General features: G+C 41.1%; 1 protein-coding gene across 2 annotated transcripts; it reads right to left on the bottom strand.

Moving 5' to 3' along the window:
* Window positions 1-382: 382 nt before the first annotated feature.
* On the bottom strand, window positions 383-15,385 carry LOC119550710 (transcription factor che-1). Of its 2 annotated transcripts, none has more exons than XM_037859593.1 (5): window positions 15,040-15,385; window positions 7,259-7,405; window positions 5,163-5,899; window positions 4,399-4,495; window positions 383-4,330 (listed from the first exon to the last, which is right to left on the bottom strand). In XM_037859593.1, the coding sequence occupies exons 1-5, from the start codon at window positions 15,242-15,244 to the stop codon at window positions 4,167-4,169; spliced, it is 1,350 nt and encodes a 449-aa protein (XP_037715521.1). In that variant the 5' UTR covers window positions 15,245-15,385; the 3' UTR covers window positions 383-4,166. The 2 variants fall into 2 exon arrangements, with proteins under 2 accessions (XP_037715521.1, XP_037715531.1); XM_037859603.1 differs by lacking the exon at window positions 15,040-15,385 and adding an exon at window positions 7,502-7,631.
* Window positions 15,386-20,468: the final 5,083 nt, after the last annotated feature.

Here is a 20,468-nt window from a genome sequence, read left to right as displayed (position 1 = left end):
ACTGTGGTTCTGTTACTGACTTCTGTTAAGTGCCAGTTATCGAATATGTATATCGGCTTATGTCTCCGATGCAGTGGTTCATGTCATGGCTGACCAAGTGGTTCCAGTATTGGATTTGGCGGGGTGGCAACGCCATGTAACGGTTTATTTTTGAAAATTTCAAAAGAAAACTTTCATAAAGTAAATTTTAATAATTAAAGGACTATACTCAAAATTTAGCCATGAAAAGAGTTCTCTGTTTCCATATAGGTACAAAACAACGTAGGAACTTTTCTAAAAAAAATCTCCCCACCTAAAAGAATTGATCTGAGCCCGATTATCAGTTTATAACTCCAATTAGCTGAAACTCCCAGTACAGTCGACAAAACGCATTTTTGGGTGATTATAATTTATTAGAATTTTTATTGACTTAAGGTAAATATAAATAAAATATTATTCAAGTACAAAGTTATACATACTCATTAATATTATTTGATTCAAGTAAATATATTTCAAAGTGGCGGTGTTTTATTATATCATTTTCAATTAAGTACAATTTACTGTTTTCCTGCTCTATTTCTAGGGGTTCGCAGAGTGGCCAAAAGTACTCCCAACGCTCGGTCTTTAAAGGTACATTTTGTGGGCAAGCCTTGTCCGATGTGTGATGGCTTGTCCACGAAATATTGCTGCGAGTCATCGACGCCGCACTCTGCCGGGTTTTGAACCCGGCCCTTGACTCGTGGTTTCCTCGTCTTAGAGACCCGGGGATCGAGTACTTGTGGGTGCTTTGCGAACCCGGGGACCTTTGCTTCAAACCTTGCCCATGCAACAATTGTTTCCTTTGTGTAGTTTACGTTTAATCAATGAATTTTGGATCACAAACAGTAAATACGTCTTTAACGATAATTGCAGTTGAATTAAACATATTAAGATCAGGGGATCGGGTTGGGGTTGGGGTTCGGGCTTGGGTTTTTGAGGGTACCTTTTTTAATTATAAAAATATTGTATCTGCATTTTACATGTTTTTGTTTTGCTACTATCGCTTTCTATCGCTCGAAATTACATAAGTCCAGCCTTAAACAAGTAATTTTCGTCACCAATCGCATTCGCGCACGCTCCATTATCCATAACACTCGGTTTTTTTCTTTCAATTTTCAATTCAATTTTGCATTTAAACGCTACGTTGCCTTAACTTCAGTCCTTTCGCAGAAAATCTAACCCTTAAATGTATTTAGCTCTTCGCCCGTCAATCTCTTTGCCTCACATCCCCCGCATGCTGCAGACACTAAACATAAATTCAATACGTACAGTTTGTCAAATTGGTAGTGGTGGCGTTATTAACTCGTTTTCAATGTATATAAAAGGTTGTTACGAATGTTACGCGCCCATCTGATCCTCTCCTTAAATGCCATCCTGCTCTAACTACAATTTAACTTCATCTTTGGCCGCATACCCCGCATTACTTATTTAGCTCCTGTAAATATGAACTGCTTGCGTTTTTCACTTTCACTTTAACTTCTATTTTCTGTTTTAAATGCACTAAAAGTTGCACGGACCGTTTGCCTATGAAGTCGGTGATCTATCCTGTAAATGTCGATTTTATACCTTCGATAAGCCAATGAAGTGTGAGAAAATATGTTTCTATTTCGTCATTTGTTTGTTCGTACTTTATGCTTTGTTTGTGGTTGATGGTTCGTTTTGCGTTTATAAAATGCCAAAATTTGTGCAAATTTCTAAAACTTTTTGTTTTGTCCTTCTCGTTATTATACTAAAATATTTTAACTTTAAAATGTACTTTTTCTTTAGATTAAATTTTTCTTTTCTTTGTTTCCTTTTTGTTTTCATTTCGTTTCGTTTAAAATATTGCATTTTTATTTTATGTTTTTTTTTTTTTCTTTTGGAGGCTTTATCCCTGAGTGATTTAATTTCATTTGTTTGTCATTTATTGCAACTTTTTCTTTATAAACTTATTGTTTTATATTTTCTTATTCGATTTAGTGTGTCAAGAGAGAGTGAGTGAGTGAGTGAGACCAAGAAAATCAATGGCAAAATAATAACTTCTTGTTTGTGAAGGTTGCTTAATTATTTATATATATGTTGTCACGTTATTGTTTACAAGCTGTCGTCTCTGGGTTGCCAGCCCACTGGCTTTCGGGCCAACAGAACACGTTAATAATATGCTGTGCTACCCTCTAGCGTAGTAACTGTATTTAGATTTGCTTAGTTTTGTTTCTTTTCCCATTAACTTTTGGCTAATACCTCTCTGCGGTTCACTTGTCTATGTCTTGTAATCTGCTGGTGTGTCGTGGGTGTGTAGTTAAAATATTTGTACTTCACTGCAAGTGTTTCAATTACGTTCCGCACTGTAACATACTGTAATTCACAAGTTTTCGGCACAAGCCGAGAGATTATCATACTGATTAAGTACCTTTTTTGTGAGAGATGTGCCAGAAAAAAAGTTAAGAACGTGAAAAATGCATGGAAATGTCGCTCTGGCTCAAACTCTTCGAGAAATAACGATTTGTCCAGAGATAATAACTGGATGTATCGCTCTAAAATGTGCCTTAACTTGGAATGTGAAACAATATCCATATCACCCCATTCGATTCGGGTCTTGAGTTTGAGCCCAGTGGGTCATTTGCCAGTTGCGAGTGATCGAAACAAACAAGGAAAGTGTATCAGTATCTGTATCTATATATGGTGTATCTGTAGGCTAGCGTATTTAGTTTGAAGCTTCGTATAACTATACAAGTTACAGGGTTGCAATATGCTGCATTGCTATGTATGCTCTTGAATCGGTTTAATCGTTTACTTTACTTTATCGTTAATCGTTTATCGTTAATCTCAAAATGCTTTGTATTTGAACAGTAAATTACGTTGTCACTTGCTCGAAGTGTTTGCACTTTATTTCGGTTATTGTTTTATGCCTTTATTCCTATTCGGTTTTCATATGCTCTCTCTTTTTGTATTTATATATATAAAAATATCCTTTTATACAGTTGTGTTGTCGGTTATTGTTGCTGTTTGCTGTTTTGCTGTTTTGCTGTTGCATCTGCAATTGTTAATGTTTAGCGATTCTTTAAGATTGTTTTTGACCCGTGCTTTCTGCGATCCTATGGCTATTGCTGCTGTATAAGTGGCTCTTAACGCTATTTGTGGTTATCAGTGTTATCGGTAATCAGTATTGGTAAGCTGGATATAGGTGTAGTGTTGCATATTGCAGTTGCAAGCAATGACGATGGCTGGAAGTTGGGCATTTCGGCATTTCGGGCATTTCGGCTTGCCAAGATGCAGGTTCGTATTGCGGCTTTCTGTCTAGTGTTTGGTGTGAGTGTCGTGACTCTGCGTCGAAGGTTTTCCTTTGAACATTCAAGTTTAAAAGCTTAAGATTACATGACCTCGATTCGGGTTTCCCTCTATATGCCTATCGGTAAAATAAAATACAAGACTAGAAGTACAAATTTCGCTTGTAGAGCTTCTTACTTCCTTAAAAATGTGCACAATTCAATAAGAATCTTGTGTAAATCCCCATGTTGTCTGTGGGGAAAATAATGAACAAACGAACAAAAAGGCAAATCAAAAGGATTATAAATTGCACATACATATATAGTAAATCGGTTGCAGACATATTAACTTATTCTTAGAACAGCTTTCGATCGTCTCATCTTCTTTTTATCATCGTTTATGCAGCGACTACAGATCACAGATCCCCAAAAAAGAAACGAAAGCGACACTAAAGCGGCGTTATCTTCTTCCCTTAACATATGCGCATACTAAACTCGAATTTAAATCTGTCATTCTGCTGATTTGTACATTTCGATTGCTATACTTTGCTCGACCGTTTTTTCTTTTTCATCTTTTTTTGTTTTTTGTGCGAAAATCTCAACTGAAAGAACTAAAGCTAAAGAACTGAAAGTGTTGTGAACAAAATCGTACTAATACTTGCATCCAGTAAGTATAACTCGTGTTTATTTGAGGGTTATTGTAATTGGAGTTGGGTGACGCTCAGCAGGACCCCCGGTAAGCCCCCAGCGAATTTCAAAGGCAGCCCAACGACTGCTCCCAATGGTGGTCAGTCGAATCCCCATATGGTATACGGATCCCATTATCCACCAGTGAAAGCAGCCCGGCCGCCCCTTATGGCTTGAAATTCGTCTGGGAGTTTACCAGAAGTCCTTGTACGATCCTCAGGAGCCGTGCAGCGCGTTGCTCTGCGCACTGTTGCCGCCTCCGCCGCCGCCACCTCCTCCGCCGGAGGATCCGTTCACGTTCTGCGCCGACACCTCCGACTTGACCCGCCGGGCGATGTGCGACCGCGTGTGCTTGCGCAAGTGATCCTTGCGATAGAAACCTGGGGGTTATTAAAATAAATTAATAAATATTTAAGTATTTAATATATAAGATTAAAAGTCCACTCACCTTTTCCACACTCAATGCATACATGCTTCTTCTCGCCGGAATGGATGACAATGTGCAGAGTGAGCTGCTCCTTGCGCTTGAAGGACTTCATGCAGATCTGTGGGTATAAGATTTAAGATTAGAACCCATCCAACAAAATATTTGTCTATTTTACTACATTCGTTCTTACGAATCAGAACTTAGTTCATCTAAACTGTATTCACATATGTATTTAGAACTCGGTTTATAGGTGAAATCATTTTTTAACCATTTCCAGTTATACTTGATTGGCTATAAATAGTTTTCTTTAAATCATAATTAAGGTATAACTTAACAGAATTATGATTTCATCATATCAAATTTGTAACTAGTCAAGGATGTCGGGAAAATAGGTGTTTAGGAAATGCTATCACATGTAAAACGACATAAACATGTATATCTGATCTGAACATCGAAATCTATCTGTATGATTTATGTAATTATGATGATTATTATAAAATCTTAGAACATGAAAATACAAATATATCATAAATCCTTGTTTAACCATCTTGTTGATATAATATTTTTAATATTTGTAGATTATATGATAATAATATATATTCAATATATAATATTAAGGAACAACTTTTATTCATCTAATTGTTCACGAATATGACATTAAATTATAAGTAATGTGATAATACGATACATTAAGTACGTAATATAAAGAAAAAACTTGAATAAATTTGTAATATCCCGGGATAATATAAACTTGGGATGTTGGGAAAGGCCCTTCGGCCACTCACATTGCACACATGCGGCCTGTCCGGTATGTGGGAGAGCTTGTGCCTGGTCAGGTGGTCCTTGCGCTTCAGCGCCGCATTGCAGATGTCGCAGACGAAGCGCCGCTCCACGGCGTGCGAGATGACGTGCTGCTCGATGAGGCTGCGGTCCGGATAGGCCATCTGGCACTCCGGGCAGCAGTAGAGCGTCGAGCCGTCCAGCGCCTTCGTCTCGCGGATCTCGCCCGGCTTGGGACGTGGCTTCTTCTCCTTTGGTGGTTTCTTCTTTTTGGTCTTCTTGCCGGTGGCCGTGCCCGTCCCACCGCTGGCGTTCGTGGTGCCCACGGATCCGGTGCTGGAAACGGCGCCGGCTCCACCATTGGTCACCGTTCCATTGGCATTGCCATTCACCCCATTGCTAGTGCCGCCATTCGTCAGCGCCGCACCATTGGCGTCCGTCATGTTGGTCATGTGACCGCCATGGTCCATGCCCACCAGTCCGTTGTGATGGCCTCCATTTGCCCCATTGTTGCTGGGCGTCAGGGCCACGCCCCCCAGCGCCAGGCTGGCCAAATTGGTGCCATTCTTCAGGACATCGCCGGTGGACTCCTTCTTGATGGTCTCCGAGTACTTGAGGAAGTGCTGTATGGAGATGGGCAGTGTGGCGGAGAGCAGGTGCGACGAGTAGTCCACCGTGTTGGCCGTGTTGGCCAGCGTCTGCCAGGATTGGTTGACATTCTGCAGGATCTGCTGGTTGAGGACTGGGGAGTGGTAAAAAATAATTATATTGTAGTTTCAAATATGCATCTATTCTGCAGAGATTTAAAAATATTTATAATGTTTTTTGAAAACCCATTGCAATGTTTTCTTATATAAATATTTCAAAACTTTCTTAGAAACCTTTTAGATCTATTATAACATTTTTAAATCTCAGCATTTTTTGTACCCTATGGCCTGCTCATCAAAACATCTCTAAATATATACCCCTTAAAACTAAATATACAAGATAGTAACACTTGCTTTTAAAAATACTCCTGCAAAATATTTAATCTTTTCTACCCAATCTTAAAAAAACAGTTCCCAATAACTCATCTTTTCTCCCCCTAGTGTACCAAATTTGATTGCATACTTTTTGACACCAAGAATGTATGCCTCTGATCAGTAGACATTTCTTATTTGTTTAAGAGTTGGTAATCTCTGAGAGGTCAAGTGAGCTATGGTTCCCCCATACCACTTGGGGGTGTGTCAGCTGTCCTCTAAGTGAATACATATTTATCAGGTTGGTACCCAAGTTTTTCCGGTCTGTTTCGGCATACAGAATATTTCCCATTTCAGTTTTCACTAGACATCTTTTTCGGGTTTGATCACATGGTTCAACTAATAAAATGTGTTGAAAATCACTTTTAAAACGTAAAAAAGAATTTAAATAAAATGGTATATCAAAACACTGCTATACAAGTTTTTAGCGTAACGATTTACTTAAATTCACTTCCATTTAACGTTTAAAGGATCACTAATTAAAATGAATTCAATAATATTTCGGAAATGGTTAGATAATATATTCAATAATTACCAGAGCAGCCAACCTATAATATCTTTAACATATATCTCGAAACTTTGTGACCGGAAAGGGCTGTCTATTCTCAAAAATCCCAGGATAGTAACCATTTACTGCCAAGGACACACTCCCCATCCCCCCTTACTTATAAGCATTGCAAACTTTTCGCCTTTGCAGCGTGCGTAATCAGGATGAGGAAAGCAACATCCACTTGTTTAAGGTGGCTCGGCGTAAAACTGGATGAAAAAGTATGCTATGGTGCCATTATAGCCCCCAAGCCAACCCGAAACACCACCCAAACCACCCACACCGGCTTGGGGGACAGCAGACAGGCCCAAAAACATTTATAAATAACGAAGCCGAAGGGAGACGCACGACGAGTGATGACTGCGTCCTTGAAATACACATATACCAACCCGAAAGCGCTGTACATACTCGGCTCAGCTTCCCCAATCCCCAATCCCCAAGCCCAAGTCCAGGCCCCACTTTCTAGCCACAGGGCTCTACCACTCTATTCGAAACCGCCCACCTCTGTCCCCTACTTTTCGGGTCGGCGACTCACCTTCTTCCCGGTCACGTTCGATTTTTGGATGGATTTTACCCTTATGATCGGCCGCAGCGGCTGCATTGAGAAAGTTCAGATCGCCCTGCGGCTGTGAGTACGGTATGGAGATATTCTGGCCATATTGCATGTTGTTGGCAGCCGAAACTGAAAGGAGAGAAACTTTAAAAGTTAATATAGACATACATTACGGGTAGATAAATCAGAAATTTGAGTTTGAGTTAAATAGTATTTAATATTTACACATGGTGAGAGCACAGCCTTTGGTTTTATTAGTGTATATACTATATAGTTTTTGACTTAGGATTAGATTTTTCGAGGGTTTTCACTGGGAAATTCGGCCGCCGCTCTCGCACAACGCTTTCTGGCCGACTAACTACAAGCGACTGGGCCTGGCCCGGCCGGAGTTTCCCGATTTGGCGTCTAAGGCTCCTGGTTCCGGCCGGCTCCGCCAACGAAACGAATCGAATCCCATGGCTCAGCTGGCGAGCCGAATAAAGATCGGGTGCCGGCACAAAAACAACATGCGGCCCCGACCAAAGTAACGACGCTGTGGCACGACACAAGTACCCACTATATACATATATACATATAGTTATATATGCGCTTGTATCTGGGGCCAGTAACGCTCTGCTTGTGTGTAGGCAGCCACACTTTCAGCATATATACAAATTTTGGGGCGGACTTGGGTTGTGTGTGCGCCGAGCTGAGTTCCAAATGCTGAGGCAAACACGTTAGCAGAAATTGGATTTAATGTCTGACGAAGATTATCACTCATACGCAGGCCATTACGTATACGCAGTGTAGCCGTTGTATCGGCACCTATTTGTCGGGGAGTATAATCTATTTGTCGATAGCGAAGCAAATTATGAAAGTAATGTTTTTATCTAGTGTAATGTAATGGAATTACCGATAAGAACAAAATAAAAGTGATTATAATTTATAGAATATTAAAAAAATATCTATAGATATTTTAAGTATCAAGTATATTTGATACTAACTTTTTCACAATAAATTCTTAAGACTTGGTTCGGTAAAAGTGGTTTTAAATCTCGAAATATTCATTATTATACGTAATACGTAATTACATTTACTTTAAAATCCCTTTACAAAGAAGATCTTCAAAGTTAAGGTGTTTTTTTTAGTAAGTATTATATCAATGTTATATTTACTTTATGTAATAAAAATCCATTTAATCCACTAGTGATTTCCAAAAATGGTATAGAGCCTATAGCAAAATAAAATTGTTTTTTTAAAATTATTTTCCCATAAATTACAGGTTCCGAAAACACTAAAGTTCTACCCCAAAGATCATAAAGTAGTAAGTATTATATCACTTAGGAATCGAATTGTTATAATACAATTTAATATATTTAACTAGTGATTAGCAAAAATGTTATAGGGCCTATAGCAAAGTAATATAATTTTTATTTAATTATTTTCCCAGTAGTAAGTATTATATCACTTAGGAATCGAATTGTTATAATAAACTTTATTATATTTAACTAGTGATTAGCAAAAATGGTATAGGGCCTTTAGAAAAATAAAATAATCGTTATTAAATTATTTTCCCATAAATTGTAGGTTCCGAATGCAATAAAGTTCCACCCTAAAGACCATAAATATGTATGTATCGGCCCAGTGTAGTTAACCACGTTGTTCCTACTCGCCGAACGTGCGTGTGCCTACGAACTGTTGTTGTCTGCTGGCTGTCGTCGCCTGCCCAACCCCGCCCCCTCACCAATACCAGCACACACAGCCGTCTGCCAAGGCCAAATTTTCACACACACACACACACGCACGCACACTGAGGCACACACGTGTTTTCGGGGCCCCGACAACGCATACATAGGAAAAAGGAAATTAAAACTGAAACTGAAAATGCCGGCCGCGCACACGCCCGAATGTATGCCATAGGAAAAGCGTTCCCCACTTTTTCGGAGATTTTCGGTGGGTGAGCATTTTCCCGATCCCCCACCTCCTGCCCCAAGTTGAGTTTTCCGTGCTTCTTGGCGTTTTCTTAGCTGGGTGCTCGGTTTTATAAATAACATTCACGGGCTGTTGCCAATTGCCTGTTTTTGGTTACATGTTTTTTCTTCAGACTGCTCCTTCTTCCTTTTCGAAATATGTACATATCCTGATTTTTGGTTGGAAGGATTCAGGAAGCTCTTCTGTATATTTTATAATATTATTCATAACCAAATAAAAGACAAGAAAAATAAACTTCCTCTTCTTTTTTTCCTACCCGCTGACGTGGTGAAATTTATGTGTTCCCGTGCGTGAGGTCTGTGTTAGTCTTAGTCGCTGTATAAATTACCATTCGACCTTGGGCCACAACTTAACATATTTCCGAATGCTTTAATTTTTTCGCATAGGCCTTAGACGAATCGCGTTGAAAGAGAGAAAGCGGCTCAAAGTGTTGCTTTAGGAAAATCGTTGGGGCAGAAATGATTTAAATTGAAAACATATGCTTATGCAAATGATTATAAACAAATTAAGGCCAAAAAACAAAGTATAATGGACTTATTGGGTCATTTGAGAACAATCTCTTCTTGCTTATGCAAATGTGTTTGTAAGATCTAGAAATATATGAGCTATAAGGACACGCTTGGGTGGATTGGTCATAAAAGTAGGCTATAGATTTTTAATTTTCATAGATTGAGGTATTGAGAACAGAATAAACTTAAAAAATAGTGCTTGAAAAAAGTTATTAAGAACAGAATATACTTAAAAAATAGTGCTTGAAAATGGTATTCATCATCAATATCATCATTATCTTTATTTAATAATTGAAAATGAATTATTATGATCATTTTATTTTTATTATATATATCTCTTTCTATTTGAAAGCTAGTTAACAAAATAAAATCAATTTAATAACTTATAGAGGATTTGTAGAGGCATCAGACTCCGCAGAAGCACTTTGAGTAAGTGAAAATTAAACGGCAATCATCGAAAAGGGTTCAAAGGCAGCCGGAAAAATCGGCCGGAATGGCCGAAAATACGGAGCCATGGCAACAACAAATGAGGGAGGCGTGCGTGGATGGCAACTGGCAACCGGCATTCGTGGCATTTCACTTTTCACTTCACTTTCCCATGAACGGGATGACGACAACGACAGGGAAAACAAGGAAAACGAGGAAAACAACGTGCGGCGTACGGCGTACGGCGTACGGAATGGAGGAGAGGAACATATCGCCGGAATAGGAATCGTGAATCGGGAATCGGAGCCGGAGCAGCGAGTCAAAGTCGGTGAAGTCGGAAACACGGCCAAGCGAGAGTGAGAGAGAGCGGTGAGAGTGGCGGAGAATGTCGTGTCCATGGGAGAGTGGGAGCGTGGCAGCGTGGCAGAGAGTGAGAGAGAAAAAGTGGGGTTCTGGGCGGATCGCTCGTTGCCAGCAAAGTGGAACAAAATGGAAAGGAATGCGCCTGGCAGCGATTTGAAAAACATGGCGTTTATCTGCTCCTGTCCATGTCCATGTCTATGTGTGTCGAACGGGCTGGTTAGCTGGTTAGCTGGTGTGCGTGCGTGGGCTGTGAGAGGCGAGGGCGAGTGAAAGCGGTGAGAGCGCCCGCGCGGGAGAGGGAGAGCGCTTGGGTGAGAGGAAAGTGCCTATGCTAGAGAGTGAGAGAGCGCGGCGTGGTTGGGCCAAACTGCAACCCCTAACGGAGTTGGGCGAAACTTGACCCCAAGCAGAGAGAGTGAGTGCGAGAGAGTGAGTGGGGGTGGGAAAGTAATAAGGGGTAAGGGGTGCTTACACTCGAAATAATTTGCATACCTAAGTGGTTCGAAGTTAAAGGAAATGAATAATTAAATAAATGTAAGGAAATAGTAATGATATTGGGTCCTTATTAAAACTTGTTGGTCCCTAATAATCTGTTGCATAGTTTCTTATTTACGAATCTTAATATTTCGAAATTTTTATCCACTAAAGTATTATCATTAATCTTACTTTTACGTAATTGATAATTTATTAAATTATTGGTGGGATCGTATGTACATCACTTACTAAAGAAAAATATTCGTATCTTATTAAAGTATTAATATGAAAACCATAAAAATCTTTGTTTCTTAAAAAGGAAGAAACTTGAATTTTTCTGAGTGTATTTCCACGGGAGAGAAATCATACGAAATCGAGAGGGGTACAAAGTAAACGGCGCCATCGGCAGAGTTTAAGTCATCAGCGCCAACAGGACGAAAAAGGAAAAAAATCGAAAGCTCAACGTCCGCTTTAAGCCTTAAAGTCAAAGTGGGAAAACAAAGAATAAATAATCAATGATGGCTAATATTTATTTATCTATACCCATTTTAAATGAAAGGGCTTTTGGGGGTTGGGGTCTGTGTGCCCATCGTAATTGCTTTATCATGCGCACTTTTTTAGTGTTGCATACATCCAGGCAACGATTTGGGGGTGTAACCAGTCATTCACACCCATGAAGCACATACATTCTATGTACTCTGCACATAGGTACATAAGTACGTACATATGTACATAAAAAATGCAAATGGTTTATGGCTGGGGTGTCTGCTGAACATTAGGGGGACGTTAATAAAGGACATGTGCCCTCGACAACATGATACCCGGTGTCCACTGAAACTCATAATATTCCAGGCTAAAGGGTTCCAGGCAATTAAGAGTAAAAGGTTTCTATTCCAATCCGGGAAATTTCGGAGTCAAAAATATATATGTGTTGAGTTGACTAATGGATAAGATAGTTGGGAAATTTGATACAAATTTAAATTTATGAATAAACAAAATTAAGTTTAAATAAATAAAGCCTTAGCCATCAGGATATTTCTATTTTGTTACAATTATTTGAGATACGATACCAAATTTGATAAATGTAAAAATAAAGATGTCTTACTAAAATGATGTTTAAAATATTACCCACTTTTTTTAAAAACTATACGTTATAAAAACCTTAACCCCATTATTTATTTTTCTCTATGCCACAACTACGTTGAACAATAGATCTATTAGGTATTTAGTTAGTGAGTTGGTATGCATAGAGAGGTTTTTATATGAATATATTTTGTATTATTTGTATAGCTGTTTCATAATTATGTATACGCTTCCTTGGTTTTTCCAACATGTGAGCTGCGAGCGACCTTTCTCCCAATCTTGGCCAAGTATTTATCTGTTTACCTTTCGAGACCCATACCCAGAGGGCAACTCCGAAGGTCCGGCCATATCTACATCTACTGCTGCACATTTCCTGGTAACCCAATAATGATTTATACAAGCGAACCGAGCAAATTATCGGGTAGGTATCGAAAGATAAACCTCGAGCAGGTCGCAGAGTCGCAGGGCAGCGATAATGCAGCTAATAAGCGAGAAAAGCAGGAAAATGCAGTAGCCACGAGTACGTGGGACATTTTACCTGCCTGGGATTGGGATAGAGATTGGGAGACCTGGGATCATCAGCACACACCGTCCAGTAAACACGAAATGCCCAGACCCAGACCCGTGGATTACATCCAGTCGTATGTATGGCAAGAGATAAAAGAGCTGCATTATAATGCTATACACACAGATACAAGCACACACGCAAACGCATTTTCCTGTTATAGCAGGTAAAAAATATAAAACGCTAAACTGGAAATGTAATGCGTAGCTCAAAGGCCGGGATCAATGAACCTAAGCGATGCAGAGGAGTTTGGGTTTGGGTTTTGGGATTGGGTTTGGGCCTTGGTTCTCCACTTTCCAATAAATGCAAGTGGAAAATATCTGTGCAGTTGCCAGGGCAAAAATAAATTATGAAATGCCATCCGGATGGGGATGGGGGTTGCCTGGGAATCTAATTATGCAAGCAAATGCAACTAATTAGAATTGATAAGAAGAAGGAGCCTGCGGTTAGGGGTTAGTACAGAGGGGTTATGTATTCTATATATCGGGGGTGGGATCGACCAACCGGTCACACCCTTCTACTAGAAAAAAAAAGGGAAAAAAGTTGCAACTTGGCAGGAAGTCAGTGCAATTAAAAAGGCAAAAGGCTGGCTCTCGGGGGTTGGGGGTTGTAAACTCGCACTCACACTCAAACACACACACACACACTCTCGCCCAGCACTCGTACATATATGTATTTAATTGTATTTCTATGTATGTGCTTAAGTAGCTGAAGAGAGCGGTGAAACCCACCCCTACAAAAAAACAAAGTGAAATGCAGCAAATTCAAAAGTTATTTGAGTTCATTGCATTTTCAAGCCACGCAAAACAACAACAACAACAAGAGTTATAGCTCACACACACAGCTACACCCACTTGGGGGTGGGTGGTAATGACTCAAAACATAGAGCGGAATATACTCGAATAAAAAAGAGCACAAAACAAAAACAACGACGAAAAAATCGTTAAATTCAGCTTTGATGACAGGGTATACTCGTACTTGTACTAAGTCGCTCCACCCCGCCAACCAACCCCCAAAAAATTGTAGTGCGGTTTACAAATTGCCCGAAGAAGATGTCTTCGCTGGCCAGAAAGCGAGAATTTTCAGGGATGGGGGTGGAAAACCCGCTTACACTCACACATGTCGCTATGCGAATGCCAGTAAGTAGATCCAGATGGAAGCCACCTTTCGCTGGCAATTCAAGGAAAGTTATGTTTCGGTTCTCAAGTGGTAGGTTTCACAAAGGAATCGAATATCCCAGTTTTTGCCAAACTTACATAGGGAATCAATAAAACCACTCTTCAACCAACTACCATTAAAATCTCGTCTAAAATATTTATAGAGATCAATAATTGAATCTATTATGAAATTGGATAGGCTAGATCTAAGCTAGATGTTATGAAATTTAATAGGCTATTCTGTTTTGCAGTTAAAATTACTGTTGTAGAATTTAACAGCCTAAGCACTTTGTGTTAAGTTCTTGTCTGTATTTTGCTAACTCTTCAAGTAAGTATTTTTATTTTTTGGGCTTTCTAGCCACGTTTTTATGGATTTCCTGCCTTTTTCTACAGATATAATAGTAAATGTGTAACTCTTTCATAGGCGTATGCTATGATCTTTTTTCTAGGGAACCATTAATAATTATTGAATCATGAAACAATTTGACTAATAAAAATGTAATCGGTATCAAAACTATACATTTCACACCAAAAACAAATTTGAGTATATTTAATTTATTATATATTACTCATCCTAAATTAAATCCAAATATTTTTCTAAACCCATAAATCTATATAAACACATGGTCATGCGTTTAGTTATTTAGTAGAGGTGCAGAAACATCGATGTTTTTCGATGTTACATCAATGATTGCCTGTTAAAACATCAGAAAAGCGATGTTTTCTGCACTTCTATTATTTAGCTAAATACTTTGTGAACTTATATTTAAAAGATCTTATAAAAGATCTTAATAATGCTTCGTTTATCCCAACAAAACAAAACTAATATCATCTGTTCTAAGCAGTTCTTCAGTGAAATAGCCAAGAAGAGTAGTGTGCCCTTTGCCCCAAAACAAAACCCTGTGTAGGGCATTAGGCAAGGCAATAGCCGACCCCCTCTGCCGCCGCCGCTGCCTCTGCCTCAGTCGCTGCGCTCGAGTGAGAGTGTATACCCCCTGACGCTATGACGCCGGCGTCGCTGCCCGCAGCGGGCGAAAATAAATCGATAAAAATAAAATAAATTTTTAGTGATTATGTTATACAGACACATGTGCCTGCATGTGCATGTGCATATGGGAATGGGTTTGGGTTCGGGATTGGGATTGGTATCTGTATCGGGATGGTAGTGTATCTCTTTATTTGTATTTATACTGCCTGTGCGGCAGATGCACTTACCGTTGGGCACATTCTGATTAAAGTGATTGCCATTGGTCTGATAGCGCTGCACATGGTTATCGGTGCCGGCCGCTGCCGCAGCGGCTGCTGCATTCGCGGCGGCCGCGGGGGGCGTGCCGAAGGCGCCGGGCGTCTGGGCGTCGAATTTAGCGGCAAACTGATGGATGCCGGAGAAGGGGCCGCCGAACGCGGAGAAGTTCATCATGTCAGGATCGGTGATGAACGGCGGGCAATGGGTTTTGTGGGTTCGATTGCGGAATTGGGGGCCTCCAAGGGCCCAAAGATAATCCTCAAAGTCGTTTAAAGCACTATAACTCGATCGGTTTTATATATTTCTTTTGGGAATTTCTGATTTCTGAATTTCTGAATTTCTTTTTTGTTATAATTTTTTCTGCACAACTGGGCGAAAAACGATGACGAAGAGTGGGTGGTGGTGACGGTTGGCGGTTGGTGGTGGTGTGCCCTCTGTTGTTGTTTTCCTGTTCTCCGCCGCCGCTGGTGGGGGTTGGTTTTCTTTTGCTTGCCTCCTTTCCTTTCCTTTCTTTCCTTTCCTTTCCTTCCCACACTCGCCGCAAACACACACTCACACAGACACACACACACAGTAGTGGCAACGCGCGTACGAGCGCACAGTTTTATGCTGTGCTTTGCTTTTTCGGGGGTAGAAAAGCAGAAAGCAGAAAAGCGGGCCCAAACACAACAACACTCACTCACACTCGCACACACAACACGCGGAGAACCACTTTCGGTTTCGATTCTCGATTCTCGAATCCGCTGGATACTCGGGAACTCGGGGATTCTGATTCTGATTCCGATTCTCAGCTCAGCACAGCTCAGCTCGACTCGAACTAAACACGCACACACACCCCGGCGGAACGGAGCGGAATCGCACTAAAGTCTCGCTTACGATTTCGCTTACGACCGGCTCGACGAGGCTCCGACATCAAACTAAAAGTAACATTACAACGAGGCGAAAGAAAGCGGAAACACTGGGCCAGGCAAAGCGACGCGGACGCGGACGGCGGCAGAGGCGGCGGCGGCAGCGCTGCGACGCAAATGACAGTGACAGTGCCCAGGGGCATGCAGGGTATATCGGTGAGTCGGTGGCTTGGGTAGCCCCCTCTCTCTGTGCTCTCTTGATTAGTTCACAGCTCGTCCGGGGGTTAATGGCACTCGTGTTTATCCCATCTCTCCTGGTTAGTTTAACCTGCAGTTAGGACAAGAAAATCTTTTCTATAGTTCTTGAAAGTTAAGATAGTTTTGGATTATGGTTAAGCACTAGTTTAGGACAATAAAATCTTTTCTAAAGTTCTTGAAAGTTAAGATAGTTTCTGAATTATGGTTAAGCACTAGTTTAGTTTAACCTGCAGTTAGGACAACAAAATCTTTTCTATAGTTCTTGAAAGTTAAGATAGTTTTGGATTATGGTTAAGCACTAGTTTAGTTTAACCTGCAGTTGAGATAATAAAATCTTTTCTATAGTTCTTGAAAGTTAAGATAGTTTTTGGATTATGGTTAAGCACTAGTTTAGTTTAACCTGCAGTTAAGATAATACAATCTTTTCTATAGTTCTTGAAAGTTAAGATAGTTTTTGGATTATGGTTTAGCACTCTGGCTTATTGGTTATTTTAATCTGTAGTTAAGATACTTTTTTGGTAAAAAGAAATCAACAGCTTAGGTTAGTTTTTCCATTTCTTGAATACTATGATAGTTCTTGGTTAGAGTGTTCTGGGCAAAAAGTTGCTGTCTTATAAAGGTTGGTTATTAAAATACGGTTCTGAAAACGAGTGGTACTTTTTTTTACCATCATGAAACTGACAATCTTAAGTATTTTTTACGGTATAAATGGTGTTTGTGCCTAACCGAAGTAGACACCTGCAGGACGATCGCGTCGCGGCAATGGTAACGATGGTTACTGCAATGCCGGACCACAGGCGATGCTGAACTGCGCTGAGGGTGAGCTAACGTGGTTAGCTGCTAGTTGAGATAGTGTATTACGAGCCCTATTCCTAGAGGTAGGAAGTAGAACCGCGGAGTTATGAGGTGTGTTGATAACTGATTTATTCTTCATTTGATACCTGCTTATATTCTACTTAGAACACGGAGGCTTAGTGTAATGGTTAGTGAAAGAAGCTATATTCTAAAGTAGGTCAGGGAATTATGATTACGGTAGCAGTTGCGTAGTTGGCTCGGATGACACCGCAAATGTGCTGACTGCATTGGCGGGTCAGCGTATCGTTGTGACGGTGAGATGGTGAGATGGTGAGTTAGTGAGACATATGATATAATATGCTGACCAGCAATTCTCAGCTGCAGTGAGTGCTACTGAGCGCCTGGTACTGTTCCCAATTTGGCTACTGCTTGATTTGTTGGGTGTGGTCATGTTGAGTACCTTTGGGTACGAACATTCTCCCCCCCATTGAGGGGTACCCTCAATTAAAGGCGTGATGTCGGTCCGCCCTTGGCCGAATTGTATAGAAAGCACCTAACAAATCATTGACCACGGGGGATCTTCAATTGCGGCGGTTCCTGTTTGTGATTCAGGTCCTTCACATCTTCTTGATGCTGCTGAACACTCCCCTTTGCGATAAAATTTACATTACCGTGGGGACTGAAATTGTGCCCTCGTAGAATTTGATCATTTGGCACGTCTATGGTATGTGGACGTTCTGCAACAAAACTAAGATCTTTCTTGGTTAAGTTTAGAAATGTTGAACCAAAGTCAGCTTTCTTGTAGGTTTTGAATTGATGAGACGTCGGTTCTATATTCATCGGATTTTTATCTTTCGTTGGCTCATAAGCAGCGTTCGGTCCTGCAAAATCATCTCTGTTTTCTATTAGATTGGGGTTGATTTCCGTATCAGATGAGTTTTCTTTATTGAGATAACCTGTGATTACATAACCAAGCCTTGTGCCTTGTGCCAAAGGTTTATTAGGTCCTAGTTCAAGACATTCACCGGTAATTACACGAGAAAATACTTCAGCCCCTAAAGTTAGGTCAATGGGTCCTGGTTGCCGAAAGTCAGGATCTGCTAACGGCAGTCCCTCGGGAATATTAAGATCGGTTGTAATCGGTACTGACGGTTGGTCTGTAATGACTGTGGGCATAATAAATACCTCTAATAGTTTTTCAAACCCTGATGTACAGGATGAGAGCCTTAGTGTTGATCTAATTGCTGTTGATATCTTTCCTCCGATTCCAGATATTTCAATCGGTGACCTTTGTTTAAGAGATAGCAGATCTGCCATTCTCCTTGAAATAAGATTCACCTGTGATCCACCATCTATTACAGCGCGACATGTTTGTAATTGACCGTTTGGCCCTTGTAATGAGACCTTGGCGGTCGCGAGCAAAGTATATCCTCCTTCGTGGTCGTAGCCTGCAACGGTTACTGCGCCGGCCACTGGATTGCTAGTCGGTCCTTGGTGTAACAGTGAATGATGCCGTTGCTGGCAGACTCGACAAGTGGTCGGTGATCCACAGTTTTCAACCTTATGAGCTGTAGACAAACAATTTGTGCATGCTCCTACTTGAATAATGGCTTGGCGCCGTGTTTTGGGGTCCATTTCCTGGAAACGGCTGCATGCTCTAATATGATGTGGTCCTAGATGACAAATCTTACAGCTCTCTTCGTTGTGAACTGACTGATAGCGGAGTGTTGCTGTGGGTTGAGCGCTTATCGTCTCCAGCATGCAAGCGCGCCGCTCAATAAACGTCAGTACACTCCATAACGTTGGAATTTCCGTTGGTGCATCCGCTGAATTTTCAAGAGCAGCTAGAGACTGCTGGTCTAGTTTTCTTCTGATAAGAAAACATAGGATTGGATCCCAGGATTTTGTGCTGATATCAAGGTTTTTAAGAGTACTCATTGAATTTTTTATAGTGTCATGCAAGGCCCTTAGTTGGCGCGAGGAGCCGTCTATAGGCTTATGGTCAATAATTTTTGCAATGGCGGCGAATACTAGTATCTTTCCGTTCTGGTACCTGGCCTTTAAACGCAACCAGGTGTCGTCATAGCCACCCTGTGAGAAGGCTGTGTCTGTCAAGACGTTTCTCGCTTCACCACGAAGCGAACTCTGTAGAATATGTAGTTTTTGACTGGCCGAATATGGTTTGTTATGTACCAATTCCACAAAGAGATCATGGAACCGTGGCCAGTCTAGATACTCGCCGTTGAACTCCGGAATGCTAATTGGCGGAAGTGCCAAGTTTAGGCTCATTGGCGCGTCGTTTTCTCGTAGCAGGTTCATTTCGTATTCCTCGTATAATGTGTGGAATTGGGCTAGCTCTGCTTCTGCCAGAGCTGCGGCCCCAGGTGTGCTATCCAATTCGTCGTGGGCTTGCCTTAGTAACGCCCAATGGAGATCCAGGTGCCTTTGTAGGGCTGGGGTGACAGTTGGAGCGTTCGAGGCTAATGTTAATGATGACTCCAATTCGTTGCATCTTCTCTGCAACTGTCGGATCACCGTGTCAATTGTGGAATCTCCTTTGACTTGATCTCTTGTTGCGAGCTTGATGTTGGCCGAAGTTCGTCTGGGGGCCTTCGGAAGCCCGCTTCCAGTCGGCATGTTGTCCAGAAAGATATTCTGATATTTTTCGACCAGCTCTTTAAGTGCTACTAGTCGTGAAGAGTACTCACTTCCAGTGGGTAGTGCCGCTTGCTGGACCTCTTCATCTAGGTCGCAAAACTGCTGCCAGAGATCGTTTAACTGAGTTAGTTTACCGGAATAATATCCGTCTCGGTGGCGTCGGTCGGCAGAATCCTTGCCATAATTCTTAATGAGCTGTTGGATTTTCCCTTGCAGCTCGTTTTGGGTGTCTAGTAATCGATTGTGTAAATCGATTCTTGTGTGACTTGTTTCCTCAATGAATGAAGTAGACATATTGTGTGTCTTGGAAACAAAGAATCTTGTGAAGCTGGATGAAGCTGAGTATCCTGTGAAGCTGGATGAAGCTGAGTATCCTGTTAAGCTGGATGAAGCTGAAGTTCCTGTGACGCTGGAAGAAGAAGCGTATCCTGTGAAGCTGGATGAAGCTGAAGTTCCTGTGACGCTGGAAGAAGAAGCGAATCCTGTGAAGCTGGATTAAGCTGAAGTTCCTGTGACGCTGGAAGAAGAAGCGTATCCTGTGAAGCTGGATAAAGCTGAAGTTCCTGTGACGCTGGAAGACGAAGCGTATCCTGTGAAGCTGGATTAAGCTGAAGTTCCTGTGACGCTGGAAGAAGAAGCGTATCCTGTGAAGCTGGATTAAGCTGAAGTTCCTGTGACGCTGGAAGAAGAAGCGAATCCTGTGAAGCTGGATAAAGCTGAAGTTCCTGTGACGCTGGAAGACGAAGCGTATCCTGTGAAGCTGGATTAAGCTGAAGTTCCTGTGACGCTGGAAGAAGAAGCGTATCCTGTGAAGCTGGATTAAGCTGAAGTTCCTGTGA

This window comes from Drosophila subpulchrella, chromosome 3R (genome assembly GCF_014743375.2).
Source record: "Drosophila subpulchrella strain 33 F10 #4 breed RU33 chromosome 3R, RU_Dsub_v1.1 Primary Assembly, whole genome shotgun sequence".
In the NCBI taxonomy this organism is placed as follows: domain Eukaryota; kingdom Metazoa; phylum Arthropoda; class Insecta; order Diptera; family Drosophilidae; genus Drosophila; species Drosophila subpulchrella.
The sequence above is the reverse complement of the archived record's forward strand: the minus strand, read 5'-3'. Positions and strand labels throughout refer to the sequence as shown.

What these genes read in the sequence shown, in the direction of transcription:
- LOC119550710 (XM_037859593.1), bottom strand. Translation starts at nt 15,244, where the DNA reads ATGATGAACTTCTCCGCGTTCGGCGGCCCCTTCTCCGGCATCCATCAG. An exon ending in ACAGGCCGCATGTGTGCAAT is followed by an intron (nt 4,496 to 5,162) that starts GTGAGTGGCCGA and finishes TTATACCCACAG; the next exon opens with ATCTGCATGAAGTCCTTCAA. An exon ending in ATGCATTGAGTGTGGAAAAG is followed by an intron (nt 4,331 to 4,398) that starts GTGAGTGGACTT and finishes AATAACCCCCAG; the next exon opens with GTTTCTATCGCAAGGATCAC.